The sequence below is a fragment of the Podarcis gaigeae genome (genome assembly GCF_964106915.1).
Source record: "Podarcis gaigeae genome assembly, chromosome: 3".
NCBI lineage: Eukaryota > Metazoa > Chordata > Lepidosauria > Squamata > Lacertidae > Podarcis > Podarcis gaigeae.
Genome location: NC_139680.1, coordinates 50,901,404 through 50,923,723, shown reverse-complemented (window position 1 = coordinate 50,923,723; position 22,320 = coordinate 50,901,404). Strand labels below are relative to the sequence as shown.

Sequence of the window (22,320 nt, the reverse complement as noted above, 5' to 3'; positions counted from 1 at the left end):
TAAGATTACAGCACCAGGCCCCACCCCAGAACTCCATATGTAGATTGTACCTTGGACTCATAGCTGGTCTGTGTACATAAGTGAAAGTACTTTGCAGCCTTCTGCAACATTACCTCATGTGCTTATATAGGCTCATTGTCACCATGAGGCCTTGTGGGTGTAGAACATGCTTGTCAAATGGGAAAGGATTAATTCAAATCAGGGCTCATAAATGCTTTGATTTGGGAATCTATTCTAATTCCAAAAGCTCAGACATGCAGGATGCCTGTGAAAGGGTGCTGAGTGCTTTTCCCTCGCCACCGAATAATGATACCCATCAGTAACTGGGTTTAGGATAAAAGATGTCAGTTTGAGAGCTGCTTAAAATTACAGGAAGAAAGATTTAGATCAAATATTATGAGCATATGCATTGCAACAAAAGACTATGAATAGCAACACATCAAACTTCCATGAGAGGTGGATGAATGTCTTGCCTGGGATGTTTTTCATAGAATAATGGGCATATATTTGGAGATATATGCATGGGTACATGCCCTCTGGGGTCTTTTAACCTCCCCACACCACTTGGGGCAGGTGACATACGTACCCTATAGCAAGCACTTTTCTTTATTTTCTTTAGATTATTTTTATATCACCTTTATAGGGAAAAACCACCTCATGGTGGTTTACAAACTAAGAACATAAAAACTTGTAACAGTAATACATATGTGTACACACACACACACACACACACACACATTACAAATAACTGATACAAGAACAGTTAGGTAACATTTCAAATAAAAATATTACTAACAGTTGAAACCAGAACTACAGAATGTATAATGTAAAGCCAGCATCAATAAAAATCAGACTGAGTCATTCAGGTCTTTAAGACTCCTTTAAAAATAGGAAAGGGAGCCAGGAATGTCTTTAGTTGAAGGACATCCCATAGATATGGGGCCACAAGAGAAAAGGCTGTGTCTCTCCTGTCTAAAAACGAGGCACATGCAGAGGGTCTCTGTGGCCTGGGAAGCTTCATGCAGCTGCAGATAATCCTTTAAGTAACCTGGTTCCAAGTCATTTAGGGCATTAAAGTATTCAAATTGGGTTTGGAAATGCACTGGCTGCTGCAATATACAGTTACTGACTAACACTTGAGTGCATGAAAGGGTCAATATGAGTCCTGAGCTCAAGTTGCCAGCATGGGTATGGTTTAGCAGGCTCTCAACAACCTCTGCCCCATCCCTTTCTTCTTCTCTCTTCATGCTCCCTGGAGCAAGCGAGAAGCCATGTGGCCATGGCTCCCTGCAAGTGAACTGTAACAATCAAGAACAAAGATTGTGATGTAACTTTCTTGAAAGAGATATTACAGCCTGCGTCTTTGCTAACCCAAATATTGAATGATCCTTTTTGTATGGAAACCAATTATTTTTCTGTTTAAGCCATTTGGAACATTTTCTCTCTCCTTTGTTTTCCTGCCAACAGATGGAGACTTGTTTGATGCAACTTCTGTGAGTAAAACATTCACTTATTTGCAATCTAACCAGGTTTTAATGTGCTTGGAGCAATAACCATTGTGCTAACTTTTACAAAACAGTAAGAATATCTCTTCCAAACTGCTCTCTCTAACCCTGGCAACCAGTGCAGCTGGGCACAGAATTGGTGTTATATGCTCTGATTGCCTATATACTCTCACAAACAACCAGACACCTGCATTATTCAGCAGCTGAAGTTTCTTTCAAAGGCAGATGCAGAGTGTGTATCCAGGGCATTGAATGACTGTAGCAAGTTCCAATACCACATGTGCCTCCATAGATAGCACCAAGTACAGGTAAAACAACAGCACTATGTGAAAACTTTGTCTTTCAGTTCGATTCAGATCAGCTGGTTTCCCACCCAGCTATATCACTTCCATTTTATCTGGATTAAGCCTCTGCTGACATCCATCCCAGAACTGCCTCCAGACATCGTGGTAAGGATATTTTGCACTAGGTCTGAGAACTGGAGTTGATAAACTCTGACTTTCATCCTAAATTTCTGGTTCTATGGAAATAACAACTCAAAAACTGGAAGGGTTAACCATGCTGAAGATCTCTCCTCTGAGCAGAGTTAATGAATTCAGAGTAATTTAATTTTCTTACCTCTTAGATCTTGTGGAGTACGCCTTTTTTGTAGCATTAAGTTGTAAATAGATTCACTTTTCCCTACAGTACATAACATTAACCAGAAGAGACAAATCATATCTCCCTGCAGGTATGGCAATCCTATTATTTATTTTCCTGTGATGCAGAAGATTACTCGCTACTATTACAACTGTGGTAAATATTTAGTCATACAAAATGTGTCATGAAATTAATCACTTATCTCAGCAAAACCTAAATTCCTACTTAAATAGTCATCCAAGCTCTGGTCAATACAACCACCGTTTATTATTTCTTCTCCTATAATTCCCTTTGAATGTTCACTAAGATGATACAGCACAGAATTAGTTTGTTCCTTATAAGGATGCAGTTTATCAGAGTAACAATTGAAAGGCAGTCACACCTGAGAACTATGGCCTGGGAAAATGTGTAAATTTGGTAATGAGACACCTTATCACTATCCTGTGTAAAATAAAGTACATTGTTTTCCAGGAACTGTCTACCAGCGGCATTTAGTTGAATTCTGTTCTTGCTTTTTGAAAGGAGAGAAGAATGCAGCCTTCTTTGAAATTCCTTTTAAAAGGAAATCATTATAAAATACTGTATCAGTGGCACTTAACAGCATGTTTATTTGATAAATAAAAGAAGGAAGAGGGGGAGGAGAGGGAGGAGATAATAATGGGTAATGTTATTTATGTCTGGTGGAAATGCCCAGTAATCAGACCCTTTTGGAAGAAGTTTTAGTAAGTCATTGTTCAAATTATCAAGAAACCTTTGGCTTTTAAAAAATTCTGTACAGTCATTTTACAGTGGTACCTCAGTTACATATGCTTCAGGTTACATACGCTTCAGGATACAGACTCCGCTAACCCAGAAATAGTACCTCAGGTTAAGAATTTTGCTTCAGGATGAGAACAGAAATTGTGCTCTGGCGGCGCGGCAGCAGCGGGAGGCCCCGTTAGCTAAAGCGGTGCTTCAGGTTAAGAACAGTTTCAGGTTAAGAACGGACCTCCAGAACGAATTAAGTTCTTAACCCGAGGTACCACTGTACTTTGATACTAGGATCTGTATGTAGAAGGAAAGCATCAATTTGGTATGGAGTACATTGGCAGGTGCAAAACATTTGGTGGCAAAGAAGGGGCATAATTCCTTTTGAAGCCCATGCTCTAAAGGAATTCTTAATTAAATTATGAAAAGTAGCAAATAGAGATGACGAAATTCATGGGATTTTTTTTACACCAGAGAGAAAAGAATACAACAGAGACTTTTTGTATAAATTGGTTTCCTTTTATTGAATTTATGAGGAAGAGATATAACCCTGGTTTGGTAGAACACAGAAGCTATTCTATGATTAGAAGAGTGGTAAGCAAAGAATCTATTCTCCCACTGAAATCAATGGGTGATATTCACCTAAGTGGACCTAACTTAGTCATGCTAATAAATTTCAGCGAGTTTACTCTTAAAATAAAGTTGAATAGCCAGTGGCAAAACTACCTGCTCCAGCATCGGGTGTGGTGTACATCTGGGGGGGTGGCTGGCGCACGTCCCAGGGGGTGTGGCGCGCTGCCCGTGGGGTGCGTGGTGCACTTTGGGGGGCTGCATGGGAAGCGTTCCGCCTTGTGCGGGGTGTGCAGCGAGCGTCCTGGGGATGCACGCCGAGTGTCCCGCAGGGCAGCCACAATGTCACACCCCCCCCGGATGGTACCCAGGGCAGACTGCACCCCCACCCCCAGCTTCGTCCGCCAGTGTGAATAGCACCCAGTGGGACTTGAAAATGCTTAACTCTGACTGGATAGTTCCTTTAGCAATAACAGGCTAGTGAAATTAACACCGAAGGCTTTAATAGTGCATCGCTTCTCGGCCTTTTGGCTAAGATCAAGTGTAATAGTGCATCAGCTTTTTGTGGACCCTTCAGGCAAAACTCCTGTTGAATAAGGATAGAATGCGCTCTGGCTAAGAGCTCTGGCACTTACCCCATTGGTGTAGCTCATCTAATAAAGAGCTTGGCTTTGGAGTGCTGTCAATTTATTCATTTACTTATATATCTGTGAGCATTTTGTGACATAAATTGATGCAGAACAGATGTAGAAGTTTACCAGGTTCATCCATTTAAAATCTGAAAACCATGTTTTGTTGATGTGTGTGTAGGATGCTTCAGTTCAAATGCTCCTCTTTCTTCTTCTTTTTTTAAAAATGAAAACGTGCTTGCAACACATTCTCCCTCCTACGCCTGCCGCCACCACCGAGTATTCATATGAATGGGTTGATTTGATTGTAATTAAAATCCAATAACAGATGACACTCAAGCAGAAATTAGAGGTAATTTCCAGCATTATTGAAACATCCAACTTCTAGAGCTTATTGAGCTTCTCAAATTATTGAGTGTGATCCCCACCCCCAAGGGTGAAAATTAGTATGGGGCTGGCCTACTTAGTTATTTTAAAGTGGGGACAGTGTACCTAGTTATTATTCCCTTTTAGTCTAAGGATTTAATCTTTTGCTTGCTTTGGGTTAACAGAAAGTAATAGAAATAATAAAGCAACAGAACATGCACATACACATGCATACACACACAATTAAATAGACTACAGCAGCATCCACAACACTTCCAAGTTTTTATTGGATATTTGTTTGGCTGAGTGTTTTATGTTGCATGATGTCCTTCTAGAAGCCATAATTTTCCATTATGTGTTGGTGCCTCATATAATTTGTGAGGCCCACCTTAGAATCCACACCTGGATCCAGTTAAATCAATGGGACATGACTATTCTTAATTTTATGTGAAAGGCTTAAGAATCTACTTAAATCAATTATTTTGAAATCAACAAGAGAAATCAACAACTAATATTTATAGGCTGGGTGGTATCCATTTTTGTAATTTCAGATTTCAAAACAAAAACTAAACTACAATTTATTTATTTTGCATGATTCATCAGCATTCAAACACATTTACATCCCATTTATTTTGATAGCTTGGGACTCAAATATGCTTAACTTCAGGTGGACTGTGCATGCAAATCTTCATATTCAGTTACAAAAAGCCACTGCATCCAAAACAGAATTTGAAGCTACTGCTTCAAAACTGTAGAATTTGAAAATAGTTTTGAATAGATTTATGGTCTCTAGAATAACTTTTTGGGTCGTTTTTGTTGGGGCAAAAAAGGCTAGATTGCAATTTCAATTCTACCTCCCAAGTATGTGCTAAAAAATTCAAAATTCGTCAGATACATGAAGTGTAATCCTCCGTTAGAAGATATGTATGAATATATACATATGTCTGAAGGAGCGTCTCCACCCCCATCGTTCTGCCCGGACACTGGGGTCCATCTCCAAGTGCCTTCTGGCATTTCCCTCACTGTGAGAAGTGCGGTTACAGGGAACCAGGCAGAAGGCCTTCTCGGTAGTTGTGCCCGCCCTGTGGAACACCCTCCCATCAGATATCAAGAAAATAAACAACCAACTGACTTTTAAAAGACATTTGAAGGCAGCTCTGTTCAGGGAACATAATGTCTGATGTTTTATTGTATTTTTAATATTTAATTGGAAGCCACCCAGAGTGGCTGGGGAAACCCAGCCAGATGAATGGTGTATAATAATAATAATAATAATAATAATAATAATAATCCTAATAATCCCACTTAGACATGTACACATTCAAACACAGTGATGCAGATTGTAAATAGCCAAAAGGCAATGAAGAATGAAAAAGGCAATGTAATGTCTGCAAATCTCATATGCATATAAGAACAGTGACCAATTCACAACAACAGTAATTGGTGAAAAGCCAGCACTATACTATACTGTTCAGATATGCTATGATAATTATACACCTGTATTGCAAATGAGAGCTATGGTTCTGATAAAACTCAAATAAAATATAATCAAATTTGCTGATAAATTTCTAGTTCATTCATTTCACACTGGGATTTCTCTCTAGTGCTTGTTACTAAATTTTAAAGAGCCCTCCAGGCAGGAAAAGCTAAGACATGCAAAATTACACTGTGAATATTATCTCTTCCCCAAAGTGCTTTCAACATTTGCATATAACTAGAGGCTTCTCTTATTTGGAAAGGCAGAAATGTCATAGCTGGTGCTAATGTTATTCTGCTCAGGTACCCTTGCAGATCCAACCTGAGTATGAAAATGAAAGGCCATCTTTTTACTGCAACTAGACTGACGTCAATTCTAGTCCAAGAGTTAACCAGAACAAAACCAAAGCGTCCCCTTCCTCATTTAGGCGTACTCCTTCCCAGAAACAATTTGCAAGCTGAGAGAGAATTTTTTGACATGGTATATACATAAAATTATTATTATTATTATTATTATTACTACTACCATTAATGTTCAGACATATTGGTCTTCTGAGTAGCAGCACATTTTTTTAAAAAAATTAAGATTTTATCCAATTATTAACATTTATCAATTTCAGTATTATAAATGACTGGGGAATGGTTAAAATGTAGCTGTCCTGATGTAGGAAACCATGCATTCATACCGATATGGTTGCGGAACCCCTTTAATTAGAGATGTTATGTTCTGCCAGAGATACTGAAGTTTCTGAGGTCTGCTCCACCACATGTATACACTAGTATTCAAGGGGGAGAAAGACCCACATAGATCAGCACATGTCATCATTTGCAAACATAATGCCAGTGTCTATATACTCACTACATGAGTGGCAGAGGGTTCCCAATGAGTGTACACGAGGCAAAACAGACACTTGCACGATCTTCAAATATTATGCTGTACACATGTTTTCTGTGGGTTTTTATGAGAACAGTGTGCATCCTTGTGGAGAAAAGGTCACATATCACAGAGCTCTGATGGCACCAGACACCTCTTAGGTTGGGCGGGAGAGGGAGGGATGTTCTTTACAACTGCAGCCATCTGAAATGAAGGGTCTGACAGCATCAACTATTATGCAGCCATGAGGTTAGACTGGGAAGAGGGAACACCATTTCTTTCCTTCCTAATACTGTTGTCTAATTAGTGATGGCAACCACCCCACTCAGCCTGATTCAGCATTAAGTCAGGAATTATAAGTGACATTAGAGAAAACTTTATTTTTAAAAAGCCCTCTACTTCCAATGTTTAGGGTATGCATGGTGTTGCTTCTGTATCCAAAATGGCACTACCCATGCACAATAGAGAGAAAGAGATTATCAGCAGGCTGGGGTTGGGGAAGCACAACATTTTGCAGAAGGACAAAACACATGGGGAGAGGGAGACCTCCAAAGAACATGCTCAGTGGCATGAAATGCCAACTGATGAAAAACTGGGTGTGGAAACAGTTATTCAAGACTAAATTGGATATAGGCCAGTACATTTAAGTCCCCTCATACCCCATGCATCCATTTAACTTAATAGTACTTAAAATGCATACCTATGGTTGGATTGTGCCCAATCATCTGGGGAAATTAATATTAAAAACAATACTACCATGAATCATCGATCAGATTACTCAGTGCACCAGTAAGTAACTTGTGTTAACAAGACAGCCCTCCAACAATGCAGAATCTTGCACGTGCTTCAATGTGTAGACTGGTCTATTCACTTCAAGGAAGAGGATTCACTAATCTGGGAATTTCCAGGTTCAAAATTTCCAGGTTCAAAATTCCAACTTCAAATGGTTAGGCACATGCAGTGCCCTCTGACATGACTTTCCCTCAAAGTGAGTAGGATATTTTCCCACATTTCCCCTGATAGGCTTAAGCTCTCGTCTCCTGCTTTCCAAATCCATGCCTTATGGAGTGAGCCACTGGAGGCTGCTGCTGTTGTGTGTGTGTCTGCCCCTGTTGTATGTCCTGTGCTTCCTTCAGCTGCCCTACAAAATAAACTTTCTAAACGAGTCTTGAACACTTGTCCCAGGAGGTGTGTAATATTTGTAGGTATCCTGCCTAAAGAGCTAGGCGAGCGCTGTGGTGTGTCTTCTTGCTTCCCTTGTGTTTATAAAACTGTGGTTGTGAGCAGTATAAATGGATTTGTATCTTTGCTTTGGGGCTGGCGGGAGCAGAGACTGAGTTCATGGGGGTGCTGTGGTATTGTATTATTTCCTTGTATGGGGGGGTGGGGGGGTGTGATGCAGGGGTGTGTTGGGTGAGGGTCATCATCATGGGTTCACTGGCTCCCTCTATGTGTAGAACATGGATTGTCAGGTATTGACAGAATTCCCATGACTGCTGATGACATGTCTGCCAATTTTTCTTTTTTCTGCTTATATATATTTCTTGTCCCCTCCTGAGCACACCTTGGATATGGTAGCAATTCTGCCGATGTAGCAGCGGCATATAGTGTATCTGGTCCCAAAGCAATATGAGTAAAGGATTGCTCTGCCCATGTTTTCACACCTTAACATTCAATAAACATTTGCATGCATTGTAAAAATGCACAACTTTACAATATCACAAAAGATGATGTGAAATGAATTAGATGTCAATCAGTGGAACTATCGCCTCTTGGTTATGTACAGCTTATTCCTTATTCAGTAAATGCTGGTGTACTGTAAATTAGCACAGCTTGATGCTCAAATAGCCAAAAATTTACAAAAGATTGTTGTCTATCTGATGTTATATATACTACGTAGGTACAGTGTAAGCAGTATTATTCCTTGAAACTAGTTGGCACTGTTTATACATGCTTCATCCTTTGATGACCACATGCCAGATGATGGCTTTGTTGTATGGAAACAGCCTTCCCAGATCAAACACAAGCAGAGGTTTCATGTCACCTCAAATGCAATACTTTCCAGTAAAAGCAGTTCACACTGCAAGTTGTCGAGTTGAACAGTAAAGTGATGGGAGATCATGTGGCATGCATGCCTGTGTGAAATAGCCTTTCATTTCCTCATTTTGATAATTACGCATTACCTAACTAGGTCTTTACATCTAAATACCTGATGTTTGGCATTCTATAGTCCAGTGTTTCCCAACCTTGTGCCTCCAGCTGTTTTTGAACTACAACTCCCATCATCCCTGACTAGCAAGACCAGTGGCAAGGGATGATGGGAACTGTAGTCCAAAAACAGCTGGAGGCACAAGGTTGGGAAACACTGCTATAGTCTATACTTAAATAAGTGGGAGGAGCGAGAGATGTAGGGATCACCTGATCCAAAAGATTTGGTCTTTACAGTCTTTGTTGCCAAATGATGTTGTGTAGCTGCAGCAGATATTAAAACTAACATATACATTCCACTCACAATATACTCATTTGCTCCAGTTTAGGGAACTGCCAACACAACCAAACTCTCTCAGAGCCTGTCCTTCTACTTAACTAGTGCTAGCTGAGCAATACTTCTGCTGATTTGTTCAGCAACTTGGGGGAAGGGAAGGGGTAACTACTAGATCAGGCTTCCTCAACCTTGGCCCTCCAGATGTTTTGAGACTACAATTCCCATCATCCCTGACCACTGGTCCTGCTAGCTAGGGATCATGGGAGTTGTAGGCAAAAAAACATCTGGAGGGCCGAGGTTGAGGAAGCCTGTACTATATTCATACTCTCTCCCCCCACACCCAATCCATGTCTCAACAAGTGAATGGCATTGCATGAATTTCATAATTTTCGTGGCAAAACTGTGTCACCATCCCTTAAAAAAACTGCAGGAGTCTGAATGCTGCAGCTATTGAATCCAGGGTCCTCCCTGCCCCCCCCAATAATCCATACAAGTCATAGGTTGTAGAGCTGCATATTGCCCTCTCATGTCATGTGTCTCTGCTTAATTTCATGCAGATGGCAAGGAAGTGAAAAACAGCACGAAAGAGTTGGAAGAGAGAAAATAAGCAATCCTGCCAAACTTTGGCCCCTTTTACTTTTGCCTCAGTCACACTCACTACCAGTATGCAGCCTGACAAATTACCCAATGAAATGCAGCCCTCTCCCAAGAGAAAAAAGTGTGTCTATTCTTGCTGTCAGAGGAACTATTTCCCATGCATATATTGCTTTCACTGGATTGGAGCAATTACTATCAGTTCCCAGATTTTGTTAACCTTGAATGTTTATGTTTTCCTCATTTTAATGTTACTGGATCAAAGTGTTCATGCAGTTTTGGGTTTTTGAGTCTCTACTGCTGCAGGATGCAAATGCCAGATGATTTGGTCTAAACTATAGGTTGTTTCTTTCTTTAAAAAGATTGCATCTGGATTAAAATACTTTAAAGAATTTATGACCTAGAAAAAAATATGGAATCTGCTTTCTAGAACTTATTAGAGATGTTTTAGATAGCTGCAGTTTTTAAATTCAAACAGAAGTGATAATAAATAATCATTTGACTCTAGTTAAGTAGGAACTCTCCCAAGGATACTTTGAATCTAGACGTATACTGCAATACACTATGGTTTCAAAGTATTGGTTTATTTATTTATTTTGATTCAGCTGTGCAAGTCCTTCCAAGCTAAGATGTAATTCTCACCTGCTGCTTCTGGAAAAAAATGACTTATTATAAATGAATGGGTTATATCACAATGTGGCCTAATGCACACAGCCAGCAAGCTGTGCATAAGTCACCCTGAAGAATTGGTCAGACAAAGACAGACAAAAAGAGGCACCTAGGGCCTGTGGATTGTCACAGAAATCAATTTATTATGAGCTTGCGCAGGTGTGTCAGGAAGGAAACATGGACCAAATCTAAACTAAGCCACAAAGGAGGTCAAATGGGAAAATATAGAAATTTTCTCTGATGCTACCCCTCCCGCCCAAATGAATGGAAATTAATTGGAACTCTTGAAGATTTCAATGACACTCATATAGAATAATTTCCCTGTGAGCTGCAACCATCATTTGAGAATCAGAATAACTATTTGATCTTGCTTCCTCTCTTGAAACAATTTTATTTGATAGTCTCATATCTTACCTAAGAATAGTGATGAGGCCTTTTAAAGACTTAGAGGAATTAATATTATACACATGCTTGATTAGCTTTATCTCTACAGAAAATAAAATTACTACTGAATAGAAACAAAATAAACAAAACAGTATATTTGAGAAACTTGTTTTATGATGTGGTTCCTCTGCATAAGTAAACTAATTTCATATGGGTGGATAAACCCAATTCATATTTTCAAGTAAATAAAGGTGAGGCATCATGAAAGGTTTTTCAGGCTCTTAGAGGCTATTAAATCAGCTCAACACACAAAATAAAAATATGTAATGAATTGTTTTATTTGTGTACAAAATGTCATAATTTGTCAATACTGTGCAGCAAAATATATTATCACTCACATCCCAAAATAATCAGACAACATTTTACTTCTTCTCTCTCTTTCTTTTTGCCCTTTAAAATAGGCAATACTGTTTTGGCAGTTCAGCAGCTAAAAATAAAGTGCTATAATTACGTAGTCTTGGAATGCCTCCACTTTACAAATGTGATGCACAATCTTGTATACAACCACACTGTTGTCCCCCCACCCACAACCAAAAGCTTTATACTTTTCACATTCTCAAGAATACACACACATAAAGTGCTACTGTTTAAACATCTCCCCCCAAAAAACAATTTCACAACATGTATCTGGTTCATACCAGGCACTGTAATTCACAAAAGTCAAAGATTGTCACTTTGTGCAAAACGACACAGAAGGAGAAGTCACTTAGACGTCACTGGGGGATCTTGAACGAAAGGACACTTTTGATTGAAAGCAGCCACAAAACAGAACCCACATAGACCTCTGAATTTCTTGGTTTCTGTAGGCATAAATGATAGGATTGATCATGGAATTGTAGGTAGCAGGTAGAAGTGTGGCATAAGTGTACACAGCAGGGTAGCGGGAATCTCCAACTACGCAGTAGATAGCAAAAGGTAACCAACTGGCTCCAAAAGTCCCAAGGATTATAGCAAGGGTTGAGACTCCCTTTTTGGTTGCAACATAGTGAGATGCAGTCAGAAAATGTTGCTGGAGTGCTATTTGGTGTGCATGCCTGCAAACTATTTTGCAGATTTTAATGTACAGGTGCAGCATGAGAATAAAGATGACAAAGAAGGAGGCAGACAGCAAGGTCACATTACTTTTGGTCAAGGGTCTCACAATACTGCACGATGAATAATCTTCTAGGCAATTCCAGCCCAAGACAGGTAGAAGTCCTAAGCAGAGGGAAACCCCCCATGTGATGATCAGCATCATATGAATACAGAGAGCAGTCTTCTCAGAGTAGTAAGTCAGTGCATTGTACAGGGAAAGGTAGCGATCAACTGTGATGGCTAATAAGCTGCTCACAGAGGCAGTAAAAGAGGCAACTAGGAAGCCAACTGTAATAAGGCTGATGGTTTCTGACTGGATCACATACTGGAAAACAAAATTGAGGATCAGGCCAACTCCAGCCAGTAGGTCTGCTGTGGCCAAGCTCCCAATCAGCACAAACATTGGGGTTCTTAGGTTGGGAGTGTAGAATATAATGGCCACAACGATGGCATTTTCACAGGCAATGACGGTCCCAGAAATGCAGAGCATAATATCCCAAGGGTTGATGGTAAAGATGGGGAGCTTGGAGGAGAGCTCCAGAGAAGAATTCTGGTTGCTGGCTTGGATCCAGGGCACAGGGCTCCTGGTTTCATTCAAGGCAATGCTTTCATTCATCTCTGCCGCAGCTAGGTATGCCACCTGCAAGGAGAAGGAGGAGGAAGAAAGGAAGGAAGAAAAGGGGTGTTAAAATAATGCCTTTGCTAAAACAAAAAAACAAGAGAGAAGGAAACTCAGAATAAGAGCTAAGTTACAAGGACAAAATAATAGAAGGCAGAAATCTAACACGAAAGTGAAGGAAACATGTCTAGTCTAAGGCACAAGGAAGTGGGGATCGGCATCCACAGGCGGGAAAGAAGAAACACAAACCCATAGAGCCTGGTCAATAGCTGGTGCGCTCAGAGAGCCGCGTTTGCAAAAGCCGACGGGCGCTCTCCGTGGTGCTGAAACTAAAGTTTTCCCTCCCTCTTTGGGAGCGGATCCCAAGGCAGGAGAGCCTCGTTCGCGCAAGCAGGCGACTGGCTCAACAGCATCTCGCCATCGCAGCCTATTAAGATCCCGCTGGTTTGGCTTTAGCTACGCGCTGCGCTCCCTCTTTATCCTGCGATTCTCCCGCCACACACACACAAACACCCGCCCCCCCCCCCAGCACCCGCTCTTACTCTGCTTCAAGGCTGAGAGATGCTTCTCATGGATGCTGCTTCTGCCGCTGCTCGCCGCCGTCTGCCCCGTGGCGTGGCTGGAGCCGCGTCCCTTCTTTGCCTTTGGCGGGCAGGAGCCGAGGAGGCGGGAGCAGGCGGCTGCCACCCTGCGCGTCTCCGTCCCGAGTGTGAGCCAGAAAGAGCGGGAGCGCTCTCAGGCGGCTCCGAGTCTGACGTAGAAATGACAGCGGCGAGGGCAGGGCCATCAGCCGCCCAAGCGCGCACATGGAGCGCTGGCCCCGGACGAGCCCCCGCCCGCCGAGGGAGGGGGGAAAGCGCGCGCAATTAAACTCGAGGGATGAAAGAGCACCGGGGCTGCGGGGAGGAGAAAGGCACCGCCGAGCAGAGACGCTGAGCGTCTGGGGAGGGCGGAGAAGCGTCCCCGAAAGCAGCGGGGCGAGCAGATACTCCAGCCGGGAGCGGGAAGGAAGGGGAAGAGCAGCGCTGAAGGGCACGTGGACTGGGCAGGAGAGGGGAAGAGGAAGGCGGGAAACGTTGCTGTGGGGGGGGGAGGGCAGGGGGGCCAGCAGGGCTGAGGGGGAAGAGGGGAGAAAAGGGGCTCGTGGGTGGCGAAGATAGGACGCGCTCAGCTGCAAGCGCCCTCCCGCCCTGCCGCCTCAACCCCGAAAGAGGCCGCCCGCTCCGGTTCCTCACCAGGCAACGCGGTCGTTGAGATTCCCCCGCAAGGCGAGGCGCTTCCCACGCCAGTGCGGTCGTGGGGGAGCTGCCGCTCACCTTGGCCCCCTGGAGTGTGAGACACGTGTTTGCAAACACGTGCTGTTGCATCCACACTTTTACATGGAAGGGGTTGCACTCCCTCTGAAGGAACAAGTTAGTAAGTCTAGGAGTGCGACTGGATTTGCTCTGTCGCAGCTGTCCCAAGAAGGCTCCTCAGCTAGGGGTGCTTAACCCCACTTCCGGCTGGTCACTGATTGCCCTTGGTTGTTGTTTTTTTGGACCCTGATAACCTGTCCTCAATGCTCTAGTGACTTTCCATTTGGACGACTGCAATGTGCTTAACATGGGGCTACCCTTAGAAGTCAGTATGGAAGCTAACACAAAAATATATCATGGAATTGTGTGAAATACTCAGTCTGAGCCTCAGTTTCCCCATCAGCAAAGTGGAAACAATAGTGACTTTTCTCAGACTGCTATGAGAGGGATGGCAAAAGAGTTCACCAAGTACTTTGCAAAGTGAATGCACTACATTAAATTTTAAGGAGAAATAGTAGTAGTAGCAGTTAGCAGTTCTTATAGGACTCAGTGGGATATACTAAGCAAGTGCTACCATGCAGCCCAATGCTGTGCACAGGGAAAGGCTTCACCAATTTCTGTGGACCTACCCTCAAATAACTGCATAAAGTCTCAGTCTGAATAACTTAGGCTGTGTACACAATATGACATCTGAAGCATGTTGTTTCCCTCAAGGAATTCTGATCACTGTTGTTTTAAAGGGTTGTTGGGAATTGTAACTCTGTGAGGAGTAAACTACAGTGCCAGTGGCACAGCTAGCTACTTGGGATGCAAGCCCCATGCTGCCATTTTGGGCAGTGCGGAGCCTGCAGACGCCTGAGCCACTGTGTCACTCTCAGGAGAGAAGCGAGGCTCGGGCACGGTAAGTGCGCCCTGACCCCGCAGTGTGGCACCCAGCTCTCCCCCCCACCCAGCTATGCCTCTGTGCAGTGCCCGGAATTTTTTGAGGAAAAGAATGTGCTTCAGTTGTGCTTTAAAGGTTTAGTGTGTATGCAGCCTTAGCGACTAAAGATCAGAATGCTCTAATGCAACCTTCTTAAAAACTGCATTGAGAACAAAGAAGACTGAGGAGAAGATAAGGTTTTAGAAAACAGGTTGAGAAAGTTGCCTTAAATCAGAACTGGAAGGAGAAGATGTAGCACAGTAAAGGTTCTTTTCCCACCACCACTGCCCATCTATTTCACTGAACAAAAACAAAACTATAGTCTATGTCAAGACAAAGAGGAAAATTAGCATCTGCTAATGATATACACTAAAGGAAGTTTCCTTATACTGTACTAAATCAGATCACTGGTCAATCTAGCTCGCTCTTGCCTGCACTGACTGACAGCAACTCTCCACTCTTTCAGGCAGGGTTCTCTCGAAGTCCTACCTGGAGATGTTGAAAATTAAACCTGCACCTTTCTGCATGCAAAGCATTTGCTACAGCACTACGCCATGATCCTTCCATACTATCAGAATAATATTTGAAGCTTTGGACCATGTGGGGAAAATCCATACTGCAGCTCAACCCCAGGCTGGCATTGCCTTTTAGGAAACTGGACTAATGCTAATTGAAGGAGGAGCCTATGTATGGCCCTAGAGCTTCTCATATTGCCTTGTTGAGGTAGGAAGGAATGGCACTACAGCGACTGCCAGGCCATCAGTACAAAGTGAGAACCCAGCCTAAGGAGAGAAAAAAGACACCTGCAAAGTGGTAAGGAAAGCCACTTTCCCTATTTCTTCTTTAGGTTTTTTTTTATACATGTAGGTGGAATATTTTGCTGCTGTCAGTCTGAGTTTGATTCATAAGTATCTCAGTGTTCCCTGAATTTAATTTAATTTTTTTACCACAGCCTGAGTCCTGTAAACACCAGTTTAGGAGATATACTAGCAGTTCGGCAACAGAACACATGATACTTCTCTAGATGAATACATGTTAATCACAATGTAGGAAGTAGTTTGGGACGCGGGTGGCACTGTGGCCTAGGACTTGCCGATCAGAAGGTCGGCGGTTCGATCCCCGCAACGGGGTGAGCCCCCGTTGCTCGGTCCCTGCTCCTGCCAACCTAGCAGTTCGAAAGCACATCAAGTGCAAGCCTTGCAAGTTGCTGCAAAAGAAGGCTGGTGAACAACATCACGAGTGTTTCGAGAAACAAACTGAAACTCTCAATTTTGTTACTTTTACTATTGCCAGGCGCTGTGGGTTAAACCACAGAGCCTAGGACTTGCTGATCAGAAGGTTGGCAGTTCCAATCCCCGCGATGGGGTGAGCTCCAGTTGTTCGGTCCCTGCTCCTGCCAACCTAGCAGTTCAAAAGCACATCAAGTGCAAGTAGATAAATAGGTACCTCCGGCAGGAAGGTAAATGGCATTTCCATGCGCTGCTCTGGTTTGCCAGAAGCGGCTTAGTCATGCTGGCCACAAGACCCGGAAGCTCCCTCGGCCAATAAAGTGAGATGAGCGCCGCAACCCCAGAGTCAGTCATGACTGGACCTAATGGACAGGGGTCCTTTACCTTTAGGAAGTAGTTATTCAAGCAAAATAATTTTTTCATACTATTTTAATAATCTGTACACACTCATCAGACAACGCAAGAATCAATTTTATGTTGCAGTGGGTGTTGATTGCTACAACAGGTTTCTTAAATAGGCCATAATGGCCAGTCATGGCTAGTACTATTGGTAGTATCTCATTCACCCAGGGTGAGACTCACAGAAAAACAAATTTCCCTGTAGCCCATGAAGTGGGATAGAACTGTAGGTTTTTGCAGAAGACTAAAAAGAAGGAGCCTTTATGCTCTTTTCTCTGAGGGAAACTTGCACTCTTTATAGTTTCACACAGGTATTGCTGTATGCTTGATTATTCCCCCCCCCCACACACACTGTACATTTGTAAAGATATAGAACATCATAAGACACACACAAGTGCTTTCTCCTCACAAAGAAACTGATCCCGTAGAAGGCCTTTGGGATTCCCTATTACTGAGAAGAGTGAGGAACTATACAGTAAAACATCTATTAAATCTTTGGAAACCCTTGATACAAGAGTCATAGGCTGCAGTCCTATACACACTTACCTAGCAGTAAACCCCATGGAACTCAATGGGATTTAGTCCTGGTGTACATAATTGTACTGTTAGGGAATGCTTTCATTACCCGTTTCATTGTAAAAGAAAAGGGGCAATAAATCCTTCAGGTTTGCAAATATATATTTATTGGGCTCAGTGTATTTCAAATATCTTCTTCAGATGCATGATCAGTTTGAGACAGTTTTTTGGGGGAAATATGCACAGAGGCTGAAGTCTCAAGTTCATCCTAAGCATGCTCCTGAAAAAAAATATTCAAAGCACACTGCACCGGGGGGGGGGGGGCTTCCTCTCTTCCTGTCTTCAAGTTTGGTGTCCTCCTGATATTCTTTATTTGAAAACACCGCTTCTTCAACATCATTCACTATGCTGTACTCAGATAGTATGACGTTCAAAACTAACTGGAATAATGCAGCTGCTGCTACTACATGTGATCAAGATTAAAAACCACACATAGCTACGAAATCAATGCCTTAAAGACACATTCCAGCTTTGATTATCTCCCGTTTGGAAGAGGATAATTAGATAACAGCAATTAAAGTGAAAATCTTTGCACTTCTTGATGATTCCCCATGAGAAACTTATGAAACAACCTTCATTCTTCAAAGGCAGAAGAGATCCCAACTCCAGCTGTCATTAGTAATATTACATTATTAACATCTTCACAACGTTTGGTACGAATCTAATGGTTGTGACTGAAATAACTGATGGATGTTATACTACGTTATATGGCGTAAAGAATCAGTCCACAATCAACTGACATTGTTATCTTTTATCCCACTTTATATCTTATTCAGCTAACTATTCCTGCTAGTGGAAGCTGGCACAAGGACTTCCACTAAGACATCAAGGCTTTCCACACCTCTCCTCTCCCCATGCACCCCCTAAAATTGGCTTGGGAGTGTGTATGCATGTTGAGGATCATTCTGTCCTGCAAGCTGAAAAGCTTGCACAGATGGAATGACTGCCACAGCACAATATTGAATTCCTACCTCCGTTTTGGAATGAATACCCAATACAAATTATTCATGCCTCTTATCAAGGTGTGTGTACAAGAGAACTCCAGAGGATATATTCCTGAAAAATAATTAAGGTCTCCTGCAAATACCATCTTATCAGGAGGTAAGAAATGCACAATGTAGGAATTGGGCCTGTAGTGCTGTGGCACCTACCATTCGGAATTCCCTGCTGTTGTATATTAGACTGCTGCTCTCTTTTGTCTTTTTGGCACCTACGAAATACCTCCCCCCCCCCCGCAACAAGCCTTTTAAATATGTTTTTACTGTTTTATCACTTTTTTTGCTACCCTGGGCTCCTTTGGAAGGAAGGGTGGGATAGAAATTTAATAGGTAGGTAGGTAGGTAGGTAGGTAGGTAGGTAGCTGATAGGTAGGTAGATGATAGATAGATAGATGATAGATAGATAGATAGATAGATAGATAGATAGATAGATAGATAGATAGAGATAGATAGATAGATAGATAGATAGATAGATAGATAGATAGATGATAGATATTTCATGCTGACGTTTCCGTAGCTGAGTGCAACGTTTGAAATCTGGGCAAAATTATACGTTATGACATGAGGATGCCTCCAAAAATTGCACCCTTGTGCTGGATTATCCCTTTACCCTATATTAACAAGTAGCAAGACATTTACCTGGGTTGTGATGTCAACTTTTGCATTTCTCCATTCTTTTCAGCTGCAGTCAGTGTTGTGCTGTGGGTGGTAGCACATTCAATACTGTGATGTCACATGAGTAAGTGTTGCTTTGCATTAGGAAATAAATCAACTGGAGGTTTCTGTTTCCATTGACAGCCTTGTATGACCTGTAACATGTAGTTCCTTCCTGAGTCGCCTCCATTTAAAACTGTTACTCCTTGTTCTTTCCTCTGTTAACAGAAAACAAATTAGCGTCATCTTTATAATAGCATCTTGCAGGTGTTAGAATGTACCTCCTTGTCCCTATAAAAGACACAGCTCTTTTTCAGGCTTTCAAAACACTTCTTGTATTAAAGACTTTTCAGTCTGCCACACTTCCCTGAATCTTTTCCAGATTTTCTATGGCTTTTCTTTAAAAGGTGCAGTAACCCAAGAAAGCTAAGAGTAGGTCAGTCAGGACTCCAGCATCTGCATCCTGCAGTTTGAATATCATGTTCTAATGTATCGTGAAATGGTTTTTGGGTTTGGGGTCACCACCTCTCTTCCTTTCACCTCTGTTTCATTTGCATCTTAAATATACACAGGATTTAATTTGCCTAGTCAAATATATATTCAGCTGAACAAATCTGAAAGACTTGTGCTGCTATCTTAGATATCTCTATTCAGAATAAGCCCCATTGAGTTCAACAGGATCTCCTGCAAGGTAAGTGTGTGCAGATTTGCAGCCTATATTGAGAGTACCATATGCCCCAGAGGTGCACTTAGCCTATTCTAGAACTTGGGACTATTGCTGTTGCAGCATCTACTGTCTGTAATCAGTTACAAGCCAAAATCAAGTATGATGATGCTTAGTTGCCTACTAAGGAAGCTTTTGTTTAGGAAGGCTTTCCCTAAGTGTAACCCAGTCATTATAGATCAGTTTTATCTTTGATGAAGTGCTTTTGTTTGCATGGATGGTTTTATTGTTTTAGAGTTTATCAGGTTGATTGTATTGTTCTTAGACCTTGTGTTTCTTTTTTCTTTATTTTTTGTGTGTTTCTGAGTTTTATTCTGTGTTTACTCTGTACACTGTATCAGAGGCTTAATGCCAAGAAGTGGTCTATGGATTTTTAAAATAAATTATAAATAATAATCTTTTAAATCTCTGTCATATTTTCTATCGTAAGAAGTACTAGGGATTCTTTGAGCTTTGATTAATGACCTACTTCCATAATGCTAACAGGCCTAGAAGCCAGTCTAACAATACTCCTGATAAATCATCAAATAGATTTTATCATTGTAGTTAAAAGGGTTTACACTTGCACTCTTTGCAATTTTCAGAGCACAGTTAACAAACATTATAGCAGTGACAGAGAAAATAGTGCTTTCAGGGATGAAGAAATATTTTTTCCAGACTTCTTTATATATTTATATATTCATATACTGCCTTTCATTCTAAAAAATGAGACCTTGAAAATGGCTAATACCCCCATTGAAACAACTAATTAAGAAGAAAGTTAGTATAGAAGCAATATATAATTGCATAATAATTATGCCGTCATATCACTTTTTTGAAGCCTATTTTCTGCCATTGTCTCTGCTGCTCTTTTGGTAACAATGCTCTTTTTTTGTATTTAAATGACTCCTGTTCTTTCTGCTTTAATTACATGAGCGATCCCAGTCAACGAGCTAGAGCTGGCTACATTGCAGTGTCACTGAGGTCAAGCAAAGTCCATGGAAGATGAGGAGAATGTTTCTTCCATCTGTCAAATAGATTATCCTAACCAATTAGGGATTATGAGAGGTTGTCACAATTAGGGATTAATTGATGATGTCAGAATGGAATGATGTCACAATGTAGCCAATCAGATTTAATGTGCTGATGCGATTGAAGACAAGGCAAATTCAGGAAGCATCACTCTCATTTTCAATGCAAACCCTGAGGAATTACCAGGGTCCAAGTGTCACTCATCTAATTCTCATTGTAGTTATAAAATTCTCCCCCAAAGCCTTCCCCCCTTCAAATATCTGTGCTCCGTGTAGAGATATGGCAGCAGGGTAAGAGTGGCACATGACCCTGAGGGTGGAGGCTTATAATCCTGCTTCCTACTAATTATATCAAACTCTTTCACAAGTATAATGCATAAAGGGGACTAGATTCTGCAGATTTTCCATTATGCCTAGCTTCATAAACTTTTATGTTTCTGTAGACTATATACACACAGTAAAATTGATTTGATAAAGCTTTTAAAAATAAAATAAAACAAAAGTGTGTGCCAAGATTCCAAAATAATTACATTTCTGCATGCCTAAAGCTCTTGAAGAAGTAACTGAGAACTGTAGTGAAACCTTTTCATAATTTAACTTTCCCATAGAAGCTTAGAATAAATTCTCATCAGTAGCCACTCCCTGAAGCTTCCATACATCTTCACCTGATGGGTATTGCACTATAACATTTGCCATGGCTGCAGTGGAGTGTTTATTAAAGTAAACAGGTAAAGTGTGAAAGGCACATAAGTGACATATGGATTTGCAGCCAATCAACACTCTAGTGCACCCCTCTCTGTGTTAGGAATGCACACCATCTCTTCACACTTAGCTGTGTAACAGCAGTGTGTCTGTAGCAAACATAGCCACTATATAAAGCATGAAGCAGCTTTTTGAGGTTGCCTTTTTTGAAGCCAATGTGAGCAATAAGACGGGTGCTTTCCCTCAATATTCTATTCTCATTTTTAGGCATATCCTGTGTGTATGTGTGTGTATCTCTGCATAGAGTTACATCCACACAGTTGGTACATTTTGCTGGTGCACTTTAGGGTATTTTGAACTCTGATGTTTTATCTAGATACCATGGTCAAACTGGGTCTAAGGTTGAGCATCACCAAAAACACACCAAATGTCTTTCATCTCTATAATGCAAAGGCACCTTAGGAATGATGTTTACACTTTAATGCAAGTAAACTGAAACATGGACCTAACATTTTATGTCTCAGAACGAGAGCCATTTCATTAAATAAGTTGTTGGGAGTGAATTCTAGAAACAGTTTGCCCAGCAAAGGTACGCTTACTGTCCTCATGCTGTTCAGCAGCGAAATGTACCGTTCCTTTACAAGGCCACACAAAGACAAGGCCACTGAACTGCGAACTGAATCAAACCGGGTGTCCATGACAACACATTCAGCAGATATGCTAAAGCACAGGCCAGGGTTCACATCACATGCGTACCAGCACGTTGTAATTAAATTTGACTCTGCACAGAAGACTGCGGAGAACTACAAGCAAGTTTCCAAATATTATGTCTGAGTTCAGAATTTTTCCCTTGCTCTAGATCTTGGGGTTACTTCCCACCCCTGGGAATAGTAGAGACTGCCAGTCTTAACTCCCCAACACAAATCATTAGCATGAACTTGCTACAAGACAAAACAGAGCAGAAGCTTTTTGCTTCACTGTCAAGAGCTACATGATTGTAGCTGTTGGGGCTGACCTGGAATGCAATTCTGGTCAGATTTATTAGTAATCCTGTCTTCTTGCCCACATCCATTCCTTTCTTAAAGCTCAGTAGTGAGTTTGACTCACTCGCTGCTGCTGA

General features: G+C 41.6%; 1 protein-coding gene across 4 annotated transcripts in view; it reads right to left on the bottom strand.

Moving 5' to 3' along the window:
* GPR6 (G protein-coupled receptor 6) overlaps positions 1-22,320 on the bottom strand; it is a 69,222-nt gene that overhangs the window by 21,695 nt on the left and 25,207 nt on the right. The window contains exons 1-3 of one of the 4 annotated variants that reach the window (XM_083731462.1): positions 14,627-14,809; positions 13,234-14,531; positions 11,253-12,712 (exon numbers count right to left, since the gene is read on the bottom strand). In XM_083731462.1, coding sequence (XP_083587588.1) covers positions 11,705-12,688 — 984 coding nt within the window. In that variant the 5' untranslated portion in view covers positions 12,689-12,712; positions 13,234-14,531; positions 14,627-14,809 and the 3' untranslated portion in view covers positions 11,253-11,704. Of the gene's footprint in view, positions 1-11,252; positions 12,713-12,940; positions 13,138-13,233; positions 14,532-14,626; positions 14,810-18,749; positions 18,983-22,320 lie in introns of those variants that run through there. The other 3 variants (XM_083731461.1, XM_083731463.1, XR_014562257.1) reach the window with 3 other exon arrangements.